General features: G+C 31.2%; 1 protein-coding gene and 3 non-coding genes across 4 annotated transcripts; all 4 read left to right on the forward strand.

The window, feature by feature from the left end:
• The first annotated feature begins 69 nt into the window (after positions 1-69).
• On the forward strand, positions 70-141 carry Trnad-guc. The gene has a single exon. It is a non-coding gene; the product is annotated as a tRNA-Asp (tRNA).
• An 86-nt stretch (positions 142-227) lies between these two features.
• Positions 228-299, forward strand: Trnad-guc. Its single transcript has one exon. It is a non-coding gene; the product is annotated as a tRNA-Asp (tRNA).
• A 90-nt stretch (positions 300-389) lies between these two features.
• Trnad-guc lies at positions 390-461 on the forward strand. The gene has a single exon. It is a non-coding gene; the product is annotated as a tRNA-Asp (tRNA).
• A 3,906-nt stretch (positions 462-4,367) lies between these two features.
• On the forward strand, positions 4,368-5,143 carry LOC108559257 (the record flags this gene model as incomplete). Its single annotated transcript, XM_017916473.1, has 1 exon — positions 4,368-5,143. A coding segment is annotated over exon 1 (592 nt), but the record flags the coding sequence as incomplete, so codon positions are not given.
• Between the last annotated feature and the right edge of the window lie 10,260 nt (positions 5,144-15,403).

Raw genomic sequence — 15,403 nt, forward strand, 5'->3', positions numbered from 1 at the left:
CTTTTAATTGTGTATTTATCCATAGCGTTTCCAAAAAAAATTGAACTTGTTTTGGATATAAGATATGTGTCCTCGGTAGTATAGTGGTCAGTATCCCCGCCTGTCACGCGGGAGACCGGGGTTCGATTCCCCGCCGGGGAGAATAATACTTTTAATACTACTGTATAGCACCAGATATCTTGATCATACTTTTCAGAAAAAAATGGCACTTTTTGGATAAAGATATGTCCTCGGTAGTATAGTGGTCAGTATCCCCGCCTGTCACGCGGGAGACCGGGGTTTGATTCCCCGCCGGGGAGGATAATACTTTTAGTATTACTGTAGTATAGTACCAGATATCTTGATCATACTTTCCAGAAAAAAAATGGCACTTTTTGGATAAAGGTATGTCCTCGGTAGTATAGTGGTCAGTATCCCCGCCTGTCACGCGGGAGACCGGGGTTCGATTCCCCGCCGGGGAGGATAATACTTTTAGTATTACTGTAGTATAGTAGCAGGTAGCTTGATCATACTCTACAGAAAAAAAATGCGCTTTTTGGATAAATATATGTTCTCGGTAGTTTACTGTCACGCGGGCGACCGGGGTTCCTCGCCGGGGAGGATAACATTTTTTGTATTACTTTAGTACCAGATATTATGATCAAGATAGATGATCAACAAAAAAAAATATCCTCTTGCATAATTGTTGTTATGTAATATTGTTTGTTAAAAAGGAAACGACTGTAGTATAAGTATGACTTATTGTCTAAAACTACTTCTTCGGTAGTATTGTAGTTAGTTAATAACTGTTATAGTATAGTACTGTTATTTTCATAATTCACTCCACATAAAATTTGCGACTTTTCTTTTCTTGTTTACGAGAAACAATTAAGTATATTTTCTAGAAACTCTCCGCGTTTTATACCGTGCATAGTGATTAGGGTACAATGCCAAGCATCTGTGTACATTTTGCCCCTCGTCTTAGCGCTGTGCATTAAGGAGGAATAATAAAACTCCACTTCAAGGATTTTATACATACAAACTTATACAGCTTATTCTCGACTGAATACTTTTCCACGATAAAATTGTTTATAACAATTCTTAAAAAATGAGTTTTTAGATTTTATAAAAACAAAATTATATTCAACGTTAAGTTAAGACAAAAAAAAATGCATACATATGTTAAATTTTTAATTTCATTTTGGGTCATTCATGAGAATATTATTAATTGAAAATCAATAGATTCATCAACTTGGGCTATTAGTTAAACATTATGTTGTTTCTTGCAATGTGCAACATATGATTAATGATATAATCAGTGATTTTTAACTTTTTAATTGTTTTTATGTCCATCAAAATAGAAGTATAGTCAGATAAAATGATAAAATTCAACAAATTTTATAAGAAAACTTTATGTTTGTTAGTATTTATTTTATTTTCAAGATAAAATTTAAATGTTATAATTATAATACACATGTTTAAAAGCACGCAGTGCACATCCTATGCTACTGAGAAAGGCGTCATAAAAAAACGACAGCAGTTAAATAAATATATAAAGTTCGCATAAACATTGGGAAATTACCGCCTCTGAGAAAAATAAAATAAACAAACTGGCAGCATAACGTAAATGTACGAGGCGCATACCGAATCGATGATGATAACTCAGTAGATGCAGAAACGAATTCCTGTTTTTCAACTTTACCGCATTATTTTGTTTTCATTAGCTCCGCTAATATTATGCATTGTTCCCTGGTGAATTGCAACTCGGCGAGAAGAGGATGCAGCGAGAGATTGCATTCCCCCAAGACATAATTCGCTATTGTTCTATTAATATTTGTAGGAGCTCCAGTTTTTGGAGTGGAGGAGGCAGAATTCGGGTCGATAGGAAGAGAGGCGCCGAGGGCCGCCCCCCGGGGGACATCTTAACCCAATCCGCTAATGCCTGTTTAATCATAAACTTCGGCCGAGATGTGTCCAAAACTAAAGTGGCCGCAGCCGCATCCATATCCCATTACAGTAACGACATGAGCGAATGACAAGAGTGAAAGATATAAAATAAAAACAAGAGCAAAATAAACGTTAAACTGAAGACAGGAATGGTAAATCATTAATATTTCAAACAAACCAATAAACATGTCTTATATAGGTAATCATTATCTTCAACAAGTACTTGTAATATATGTGCGAACTTATACTTAAGTAATTTTACAAGTGTCACACAAAGTCCGTATAGTTACTTAACGTAAAATAGGTAACTATAAATAATTAGTACTCTAATTCAATTTACAGAGCAACCAATTAACGTTTTAAGTACATATAATTATGAACATAAACTGAAACGTGTCATATGTACAGTAAATCCTCGGTAGTCGACTGCTTCAAATACGGTACTCATCGAATTTAGAATATTTTGATACAAGTATACAATTTGTAAATGAAATGTAAATATTTTGAAGAAACTTTATGAATTTTCATTATTTATTAGTAATGAGTAACTCCAAACTGTGGAAAGTTCAAACTTGAACAACTGCTTGTGTTATATGTACTAACTTAAACTTGAATGTGCCTATTATATCTATAGTTATGTAAATATTAATTCGAAATATTTATTTAATTTACATAGATTAATAAAATTGTGAGACATTTGTAGTTGTTCATATTTAGTTGTTATCAAGTTACATAGTGGATTCGAGCTAGTGTAATTAAAATAATATAGTGTGATGTAATGTTATTTCCAATTTCAAATAGAGCAATTTCACGCGCACTAAAGGAGAATTCGGTTCTGCCAATATTCCGAAAATGTAGTACCGGACTAATCGAAAATTTAAATAAAATAGAAATAAACCGCACAAAAAAGAATTGGGTACGATTTTTTTAATTTATTTTATTTATCACTGAAATTTTAGTTCATTAAAACCGGACTATAGTGATTAAATCCGAACTATTGCTTTATTAGTAAAATTAGCTATTTTTCTTATTTTTTAGATTAATTTTATTTCTTATGGATAGAATTATTAATAGAAGAACATTGAGTAATTATTACGGGTTACGAGCTTTAAGTCTCTCATTTATTTAGTGTGAGTATTAGTCAACATATTTTAACTATAAATATTTAAGCGAAAATTTACTACAATACATTAACAATGCAGGAGCCGTAAAATAGGATAACACTGCAATTTCCTCGAACGTCTGTTCTAACGATTACCAAGGGGATTACGTAATGGATTACATAACTAGTAGTAGCTGCAAATAATGCCAACAAAATAATAAAAATATTCAGTTAGTATTGAAACATTTGTTATGATAATTAGTTCAGTTGGTTTAATTTAGGATACATGCAGAATTTCCAAATTAACCCTAACCTTAGTTTTTACCATTCATATACATAACATAAATGTGATATTCAACAACGTCATATTATATATGTAGTATTAAACATATTTTAACAATAAATAACACATGTATTTATGCGAACAATTTTATTACATTTACAACGCAAAAGAGGTGAAATAGTATAATATCGCAATTTTCTCGAACATCTGTTCTAACAATAACCTGGGGCTTTACATAAATAGTAGCTGTAAATAATGCCAATAAAATATTCAGTTCAAGTTAATCTTTTAATAATTCCAATTTCGGATAAAAAAAATGGAAACTAAACATGACTTAATCCAATCATCCATAACTTTACCAACATGAAAAATATAGAATTAATGAACTATTCAAAATTGATTGTATTAATTAGGTAATATTACATAAAATTTCAGTAACTTATTCAGCATATTTATTTCTCATATTTAAGTGTATAATTTGATATTCTTGATACTAGTTATTCCTTATAATAGTTGAATATCTTAAAAATAGAGTTTTCTATTTTACTTGTCATATTCCTTAAGTTACAATTATCAAACCATATCTTACTTATATAATTATGTTATTTTATAGAATAAGTACATTTCATGAAATATCAATGAAATATAATATTATTAAAGTGAAGTATAATTAGAATATATCACTCAAACATCAGGAGCATTACGTAATGGATTACATAAATAGTAGTAGAATGCAATGAAAACAAAAAATGCTCTAAGCGCTCTGAAACATTCGTTTGTTGATTTTGTTCTTTCAGTTGTTTTAATTTCAAATGCGCATAGGACATAGATTACGGATGGTCTGGATAGGTGTCTCATCCGTAGACGAGAATGCAATAACAGCAGGCACAACCTGAAACTGCGGATCGGAATGCTCAGGATTCCGTGCGCAAAAATATGTGCGAAAATAAAATGCGGCCCGGCCTTTTTGTTGTGATCGCCGTCTTCGCATCTAATAATAAATCCTAATCCTAAGCGGCGCTCTCCGTCTGGAGCGTTGTCTTAGGAATCCGCGCGTCTATTTCGGCGTCGCGGTGCGAGTGGGATCAAAATGTTCTTAGTTGCGCGTAAAAATAGTGCACGACGTCGAGGACGAGGACGGAAAATGGGCCGTACGTACTCTCTGACACTTGTGCGTGTCTCTACGGTGAGGTGAAGTGAAGATCTGAGCGGAGTCGGGCTGTGCAGTACCATCAAACCGATGCCGATCGGGAACATGTTCAACCCGGAAGACGTGCTCGGAGACATCATCAAGCTTAAGCTGAAGAAGCCCAAGAATTGGAACTGGGAACTGACAACCTCGAAGTCATCACCGCATCTCTTCCTACCTGTCATACAGTTGTACGATGCAAAAGGAAAGCTTCTGGTAGAAGCCAAGGATGACGGAAGTACGCAGAGGAATAGTTGGAATAATGGTTGTCCTACCCAGAAGAACAGTCGTAGTGGTCCGCAGCGTAATAGCTCTGAGAAGGATGTGCGAAGTGCGAGGCCTAAGAAGTGCAAGAGGACTAGAAGTGCGATGGTAGTGGAGGAGGCTTACATGTACGCCCCTGATGGGGTGAAGTATCAAACGCGTACCTCCACCGCCGGGACGCTCATTGTGCGTGAGGATGGGATGGTCTCGGGGAAGCGGCAGCGCCGACGCCACAGTTCCAATATCAAGGTCGATGGGAATGCCAACTACATTGTGCAAGAACCCGAAGTTCAAGGAAACGAGAGGCCCAGAAGGAAAACGCGACGGAAGAGGGTCGATGTTTCATCTAGCAGCAGCAGCAGTGGGTGCAGCATCCAAGGTTTGATTTTGTTTATATATAGATATTTATAAAAATACATGTTTATCTTTCCATGAAATTACTAGATAATGTAATGCAATTTGTTGATGATAGTAATCGAAATAACATTTATTAACATTACACATAGAAACAAAAGTATATAATAATTTGTCTAATCAACAGACAATATTAAATAAATAAATCAATCAATAATAATATACATTTTTATATGATAAAGATTTAAGACAGTAACACCAACTAAAATATGAGGTTAAGACAATAGTTGATTTCATATGATCTTAAAAAATAGTTTATTGTTTGAGATTAATATAAAATTTGAACAAGGTGAATTCCTTATTTCTTCCTTATTCCTTATTCTTTATTTACAATTACTAATTTTGAAAAATATCTTCAAGTCATCTTAAAAGTAATATTTTAAAGTAATTTAAAAGTAGTATTACATAATTTTTATAAACATTAATGTGGGATATTAAAATTAGAAACATAAATATTTGATAAATGACCATTTATAGTTGAAGTATCGATGATTATTCGTCAAATATGTTATGGAACCAAGTGTATGGAATGATTAATTTGATTGAATGGATATCATGATATAGAATAATTTATACATCATAAATTAGTCAATAAATATATATTTTTGTTGTTTATAGTAACAAATATTATATTTAGATACAATTTTTACAAGAAATATAATCAATTTATAATACAATGAATTGGTGTAATTAAATTTGTCCTTGGAGACGAGCATAACATGTTTTTATGCTCATAACATGTTATTTGTAAAATAACAGGTCTCAATTAATATGTAGTGTGCAAATATCAATGATTTCTGGTTTACTTACTACTTTTATTTTTTGAAGTAATTGAATTAATACATAAAAAAAGTTACATATTACATACTTACGAATTGTAATGTAACAAATTATTATTAGTCTAAATAAATAAATGATATAATTAGATTTCAATAAATAAATTGTCCAAGATACTTAAACAAATATAAATTACTTGAACTTTATAGGAATAGATCTAAATATGCTTAAAATATCACAACTTTATGTGCAACATATGTGCTTAGAGCATTAGTCAACAATTATCTGCTTCTGACGCAGAAGCTATGTACACTTATACAGTACATATCAGTATTGAAATCATAGAAACAACTATTGTTGATGACCGATCCGGCAAATAAATCAAACAAACGTGCAGTAACATATTACTGGTATCATTAATACAAAACGCAAACGCAATTATAGATCTCCTATTTCTTTTTAAATATTACACATATCTATAAAGAAATCATGTAAAATAACAAAATAATTAAAATTTGACATGTACTCTCATTTATTTACCTTTAATATAAATGTTCATATTATATATTCACTAAAAAATAAAATCGATTACATAATTAAATAATTTTAAGGATTGTCAACTGAATAATTATATTTATTATTATAATTGCCTTGCTTATATTGTTTTATTTCTTTAATATATAGTATTACATTTTAAACAATTTTATTGTCAAGTTTCTATGTAGTAACTCCCACATTTCAAATAGGAATTGAAACTAAATTGTACTAGCTACCACATAGTGATTTCGTAATGTGGGAGTTATTTCTGGTGTAATCTGTATTAGCAGTATTCTCAATCAGAGCAGTGGGTGACAAATAATTTGTGAAGTTATGTAAATAGTTGTAATTATGTAGATGCGAATATGCAAATAATTTGGAGAATTATTAATTTAGGTATTAGAGGTTCTAACTGAATATTCTATCAAATACAAAAAAAGAAAGATTAGAAACATTTGTACATAATAAATACTAAATACAAAAGAATAAATATCTCTAAATATTTAGTAATTACATCAAATATTCTGGAATATTTATTCATTATTTGTAAATTTGGGAAAATAATGAAGTAACAAAAAATATAATTAAATGTATTAGATTTATTAAATTTATTTATTTGATAAACGCCACTTCTGAAACTAACGTAATAAAACCTTTTATGTCTTTTAGTTTCAAAAGCTCATTAAAGTTATATATCATTTTGAACAAGAAATTTAGGATATTTTATCTCTTTCTCAAACGTACATTGTGTAGGTATAGAATTTTATTTATTCGATGAAATAATTGAAAAATGTGAAATTGTACAGCAATAATACCTCGCAATAGTTCCAATATCTTGGACTATTTTAAAAACTAGCCTAATCGTGCACTACAAAAAAAAAACATAAAAATAAACAGCAGAATAGGAGACTTGACTATAGAAAATATTAAAGTAATAGATTACTTTACAAAATATTTATTTATATAATTATGATTTATTTATATTTTTTCTATTTTCTCATTTGAAAAAAGTCTTTTTGCAATATAATTATGAATTTATGCATTTCTGTAAAACTTGCATTTTTGTAACTAACAGAAAGAAAATTTAATATTTTTATACAATAACTAAGTATTTTGTTATTACTTGAGTAATTTCCTAGAAATAGTCTAAATAAATAAGATCATTGTACGAATATTTGCACCCTTTTCTAGACCCTAGACCCTTAACCCTGCACACCTCGGGTGCGTATAGCACTATCGATTTTATACGTAGATATATACACACTATGTTGTCTAGAAGTAATTTACTGGCTTCAATTCACAATAGAATGTTTTCGGGAATTCATGGAATGGTTCGACGTATTCATCTTGTTTACTGTTACTACTAATATTTATAGTATTATAATTATAATATTACTTTGTATATTTGTGGTTCAAATAAAAACAAAACAAATAACAAAACTATTCTATAATTTAATTACCGATTTTTTATGAAATAACTAGTTATACTTATTGTATATATCAATATACTTTTATTTAGTATTCTCGAAATACTAAGACTGTTGTATTTTTCAATGAATTGAAATTTAAATATACACTAGTCAAATGTCACAAATTTACGATTCAAAATTTATCTATTATCTTGGTTATACAACATGAATGAAGTGTCAAATATACGAATGATGAGGTATATATGAAAATACATGTATTTGAAAAAAACATAGTTACTTTTATCCAATTACATTTATTTTCAGAGCACTTAAATTTAATGAATCATCTTCGCGAGTTATTCATGACGACATTCTATTTTTGTTTAATTGTAAAAATATCAACACTTTTATTTACTACCATTCAACAGTATAAAATCAATGACGTTTCTAATGAAATTTTAAAACATATTTGTACATTCAGAAATGCATTAATCAATGTGTATTAATTTTTTTTTTGTAATTATCATTAGTGTAAATTTGGCCTTTAACTCATGAACTCATAAGAAACAATCGTTAGGATTTCTCCAAATAAGGGTTTGAAACTAAAGAAACTCGTAGCCTTAATTACGCTGGAAGAGTTATCTAACTAAAGAGTATTAAACTATGCGCTTTGGAGAATATGCCTCAAAAATCACTTTGAATTTGATGTATTACAGACATTAATGCACATTAATTATAATGAATAATTAATAATTAAAATACAAATAGAGTTTACTCATATTTTGCACACAAAAAATGTGAAAAGTATAAAAAGTTATTAAAATTCAGAGAAATATGCGATTTCGATAATTACATTTATAACAAAAATAAATGGGCAATACAGGGTATGGTTTTTATGGGTAGCAGCCTAAAAGGGGTTCTAGAGATCAAAATAATAAACAAAATATGGTTAATTTAGGTTAATCCTTCAAATAGGATTAAACATTTGCGATTTTTCAAGGTCGCATTTTCAACAGTTTTTGAAACTGGTGTGTATTCTGTTATAGCGTAATTCGATAACACAAATGGCGTCTCTACAGAACGTTTTTTAACGTTTTCTCTGAAAAGGACTAGTGTCGCCTCGCTTAGAACTAAGATACGATGACCGCGCCACCACAGTGGTCTTGCATAAAATTTTGCAAAAGCGAAGCCTGCTGTATAAAGGATATGGCTGAAAATTTCGCCATATGACCGTAAATAGTTAACACTAATAAAGTCTGAAACAGGGTTGGAAATGAACGGTCCACCCCTGAGGAAATAGCATCAATTTGTAAGATTATTAATATTTGCTAATAAAGATGAAAAACATTGGTTATAATCAATATATGAATAATTATATGTGTTAAACAAACAAGAAATTGATGAAAATCTAAAAAAATATTGCAATTAATTTATTAATTCTTTATTGAAGATCAGAAATTAGAAACGTAGAAGTAGAGTTGAACATTAAATCAACTAATAGTGTCATATAGAAATTATGTTGACAACAAATTTTGTTTGCTTAAACTAAAAATTAAAATAAATTATTGTTAGTAAGTGGTACTATTATATAAGATATGGTATTGCACTTGCTGGTTGACTATTATGACCACATGACGAAGATAATAGGTAGAGTGCAAAAACGGCAAATTTTTAAACCTCAATAATATTAGTTTTATAGTAAATATTTTCATAATAAAAATGATATAGCTTAATATGTTAGTCATATATCTAACCTCAACCTTTTTGCTACGGATTTGTAGTTGTCCTACAAACCAATTGTTTATAATAAAGCTAGAATGTACTTATGACAGTAAAGAGTGTTTCACCAGTTCTTCGTTTTGACGTAAGGTGGCTGCTATTATTAACCAATTAAAATTTAACTATTAGGTTGAGAAACACTGATTAATTAGACTGAAATTGCACATACTGCCTTCTGCCCAATATACATTTATGTCTTCTATTTTGTGCAACTCATAGTATTAGACTTGAAAAAAAAAATACATTTTAAATAATAGGAATACTGGATAAGATAAGGTGGATGTTTTGCCTTAGTCATCAGTTCCTCACACTGACATTATTATTAGTCAGTATGTTGTCAGCTGTGAGGTGATTCCAACATTATGTTTACCATGGTTTCAGCGAATGCTTTAATTTATCTATAAATGAGATTTGAGAACTAAGCTATACTCTCCGACAAATCTCTTTCGTCACTATCATTATCAGTACTAACAACTTAGTAATACACATTTTTTGCATAGAAGAGGTATCTTTACTTTGAAACCATTTTAAAAAAGACTATACTGTGAGATTCTTACAATCTAAAACGTCAATCCTTACATCATCCACTCGTGCTCGTGAATACGTTATTTCAAAACCTCTTTCTTAGTGGATAGAATCATAGGTATCTCATAGAATTCGTATTTAGAGTGTAACAAATATGTATAATGAGATACAGGGAAGCATTTTAAAGATGCATGAATGTTTTCGGAAACCAAAAGGCAGAATTGACAAAGTATATATATATACATATATAGTTTTTTGTACCCTCGCTTATTTTGCATACTCGCTGCGATCGGGTTTCACACGTGGAAGATTCCTTTCCACTCGCTTTACCGGTTTTAATTTCAACTTCTTTACACATCTCCACTCCGCGTCCTGCCCCACCACCCATCTCAGTTTCTTTCCTTCTCCCTCTCTCTCATGTTATTATATGTTTCGCAGTCTTCTCCACCTCGAGTAGCGTCCTTCGAAGCGACCAAATTGAATTTCGGCTAGATCTAGGTGGTTATTTTTCCTGGCTGGGCTCGGTGCCTCCTTCGGTGTTTTGTTTCTAGCGGGTTGAAAGCCGCCCCCCCTGGGGATGTCGCGGCGCGCATATTCTGTCGTCCGTCGCGGGGGGCGGCGAATCGCGCGCTGGCGCGTGAGTACCACCTCGTTCCGACCTCGCCTCTTCGCTTCCTCCAGCTACGAAACCGGCCAGCGCACCAGACACGCCAGTGCCGGTCACGCTGCCGCTCTTCCAAAACCGCGACACCGCACGGCAACCTACCTATCTAACTACCAACCTATCTACTACTACTACTACCTCCGATTCGCAACTATCCGAGGAGACCCACATAAATATAACGCATACAACACACGTTCACGTCGGACTTCCATTGATAAGCATCCAGAATTGAACTAGACTTAGGTACATAACAATAACAATAAAAAAAATCTTAGGATCACACCGAGTGCGTGCGTGTTTTATCCGAGTGTCATCATCGCATCGGCGAGATCCGAGGGGGCTGTGATTCGCACTGAGATAGAGAGTGAAGGTCGAGAGATTGAGAGATAAAGGGAGAGAGCGCGCTAAAAAGGTTGTTCAGTAGTTTGATATATTTATTAAATTAGAGCGAGAGAGAGAGAGAGAGAAAGGGAAGCGAGAAAAGAGAGCGATAGTTGATGATGAGGATGTGATGGTCCTGACTTTTAGGATTTTTACTTGCCTGGGTGGGGCAGGACCCGCTCCCTGCGCCCTGCTGTTCCCACGAACGCGCGAAAATCAATCTGATAACAAAGATAAACCCCGATATACAATCGGATACAAAACTACTTTCGCTGATGCAGAACCACTGTAATCTCCGTCTATCATATTTATTTGACATTCCTTTTAGCTGCCTGCACTTGCACTGTCTGGCCTACTATTCAGGTCATACAGAAATATACAAATATCCCGTAACCGAATTCACGTATTATAGCGCATGTTTTAGCACCTATGTAACATGTTTTTTTTTACAGTACAAAGATCTTCGTTTAAAACATGTTTTTTTTTTGATAAAATTATTAATTTATATTAGAGTTACCAATTAATGTATAAATTGAACAATATTACAATTTAGTTGGTCTAAAATTTATATTTAATTCAAAGACATTATCAAAAATATGATACAAATCACTGTTTATTTTAAATACAATTTACTGGTTTTAGTCAAAACTTGTTTATTCAACACTAATGTCATTAATTTTTTTTTTCAAAGGAATATTTATCCATGGTATTTTATAAAGAATGTTCACTAATTTATATTTAACCACATAGAAACACTATCAAATGGTATTTAAAATTTGGGTTAAATATAATTTATTATAAAAGAATAATATTAGATAACAGGGTGGAAAAAACTATGGTTAGAAACTCTTTGAAGACAATTTCTAGACAACTGATTCAACATCGGATGGTAAGGACTATTCATCTCTTAACATACCAACCAAATTAAATGGTAATTCCTCTTTCCTGGACATTTTGTAGAAAGTTATAAAATGCACCTATAAAAACATTGTGCTTAAGATTACTTCAAAATACTCAATTTTATTATTATGAGTATAACAAATAAAACTAAACTTAAATTTAAAATACATTAATTCAAACTAATAAAATTATAATGGTTTCCGAATTAAAGACACTCTAATTGAACACATCAGAATTATATTCTTCGTGATTATAGATAGCATTTTTTAGGATTGAAATTTGATCATGAGTACAGTATTGATTTTGATATATTATGAATTGGAATAGAATATAATGCAAATTTCATTTTTGTCTCATGTTTAGAACAGTTATGAACATAGTAAATAATCAAGGTCAAAGTTAAGAACGATTTTTATTCAAGTTACTATTTAATATATATTATTTTACATGAAGTAATAAAAAAGATTGCTATTCATTGTTTAATCTAACAACAAGTAACTGTAAAAACATATATTAAGACAAATGATTTAAAGAAGATAGACTACGTAAATTGTAAGTCCATCTCGGGTTGTAGAAAATAAGTAAATAGCTTTGAAATAATTACTAATGAACATCTCAAATTTTCCTGAAGACTATACTTATTACGGATGTTTACTATAGCCGAGTGCCTCCGCTCGAGGCAATCGCACTTGCATGATTATTGAGTTGAGTAATCCTTTTCTGGAATTTACTCGATTCTCTGTGAACCACCCTGTATAATGGGGTCGAATGCTCGCATTCCCGTGTTAATGAATAGCAGCGGATTACAATCCACCGGGTGTTTCCTTTCGTGCGACTTCCATTGCGATCACTGGAAATGTGAACACGTTATTCGGAACTCGTGCTCACATCAATTCAAATAGAAGAAATCCATATTTGCTTATATTGACAATAATTGTAATAGAAACCCACAAATCATTAGTTATACTGATTAAATTTTGCAATTGTTTCCATTTATATTGGTATTACAGACAAATATTTGATGGTAGATGTGAAAAGTTTTGGTTGCATCTGCATATGAGGTACAGCTTTCATCACTGGTTTATTATTATGCACTCTCCTGCGGCGAGTTCAATTCGTAACGATGATTGTGCATATACGAGTCAATGAATAAATGAAAGGGCGTGAAAATATAAATAAATTAATAAATAAATAGAGTTTGCTCTAGTTTGCGGTGACGGTGGCGCGGGACGTCGGGGGGTCAGGGGTGTACGTTTCGAACCCCTCTATTCCCCGCAACGCCATGACGTAACCAAGGTTTTATCGATGGGTGAGAGTGAGAGGGAGAACGGGTGGAGCAGGGGTTAGGGCGTCGCGACGCCGCTATCTTTCGCGTATTTCCCCGCAGAATCCCAGTCTGATATTGTATAAATATTTTGGTGGAAACGTATATGCATGCACATATGCAATTTCATTAAAATGAGAAAAGCGGACATTTTATTTGCTTGTCTTCGGATTCCGCGAATTCTCATAAAATTTTAAGTAACTTTTCAAATGCCAACTTTATTTAGAGATGGGATGTATATAATTTCTGTCTACATGTTACTCGTAAATTGAAGCTTTTCATTGATATTTTACTATTGTTTGACACAATGATTAACTTTAGAATCTTAATACATATTATTTTATAAAGTATTTTCGATTTATTTCCATTATAAACTATATTCACATTTCTTTGTTAAGTTGTTGAAAACTTTATGCAAGTCTCGACGGACTTCCTTTATCCAATCGATAAGTTGGTTGGGGTGTTACAAACAAATAACTTGTTTAATAAGTAGAGTTTCATAATATTTTTGTATACTTGATTCTTCAATAATAATCTTGATAAATTCTTAAATACAATTGTTACCTTCTTAAAATTCATCATGATTATAGTCTTTTTCTTATATACGTTCAAAGTTTTATAGGTTTATTAGTAGTAACTTCTGTGAATTTAAGGTTTATCTAAAACAATCTCTCTTCTAATTTATATTAACTCTTCTGCGAATCGTCAGAATTATTTCTTATTTCTTCAGTAGCAAAAAACACAATGAATCTGTTTTCAAATATGTTTTTTTTCATAACTATACTTCATTTATTTCTATAATAATTGATTTATTGATTTAAAATTGTATCGTATCAATAAGTGATTTAAACATATCCAAGACAGTTGTAGTTACATTGGATATACGTATATTTTATTACAGTTCAATATCTCTATTAAGTATGATAACATTGTGGATATTTGTACATTATGTCGAGCGTAAATAATAATGCACACATTATATAACGTAATTTGAAAGGGTACATGAATATATAAATACAGCATTATCTCGCATAGTGTGGGTAATTGGTTCAGTCAATATCATTGACATTGTTTGAAATCGGACTAATCAAGGCCTTTAAAACTGAGAAAGAGAACACGTTAATTTGTGTCCTAATTTTTTAGAATTTATTTTTATTAAAACTGAGTATGTTTTGAAAATTCCGAAGTGAACCCGCACTATTAGAAACCGTACTAAGCGAGGTGTTCATGTATATTTAAAGAAGAACCATTTTTTTATTTTAATATTTTTAAAAATAGATTAAATTACAATTTAATTTTAATATAACACAGTAACATTTAAATTAATTAAAATACTGCAAATTACGTAAATTTGAATTGATCAAATAGACAGGTAATTTATAAATGCGATATCTCTAAATTACCAAATCTGGCCTACATTCATCATGTTACCTTATGGCAGTGTTAAATTTGCATTAATATATTACTTCTTGAGACCAGAGTCGGAGTAACCCTCGGAGGGACATCTGATATAGTGGCTGTGGTATTAAATTTGCTTGAATTTATCGTTCCTCTAGTCTGAACCTGACCCTAAATTGAGCTGTTACTATCGATAGCATCGCACACAGTTTCAGAAATGTTACATTTTCCAAACCATGCACATTATGCAATTTCTACAAAAATATATATTATTTATTCGTGGTTTAATGGAAGTTAAATACAAATTATTTTCATAATTTCTAAAATGTATTCAATGTTTCAACAAAATTTTGCAATTTTTTAGTTAGTTAATGTTCAGAAAAGGTTCACAGTTCAGTCTTAATGATCATTTTAGCAATATTATATAGATTTTTCAATAAACATATATTTTAGTACTTTTTTGATTCTATAATTCTATATTTCGATAAATAATACATTATTAATTTATAAATTTAAAAATCCGATTTCAAA

This window comes from Nicrophorus vespilloides, unplaced genomic scaffold (assembly GCF_001412225.1).
Source record: "Nicrophorus vespilloides isolate i.1.1-1 unplaced genomic scaffold, Nicve_v1.0, whole genome shotgun sequence".
In the NCBI taxonomy this organism is placed as follows: Eukaryota; Metazoa; Arthropoda; class Insecta; order Coleoptera; family Silphidae; genus Nicrophorus; species Nicrophorus vespilloides.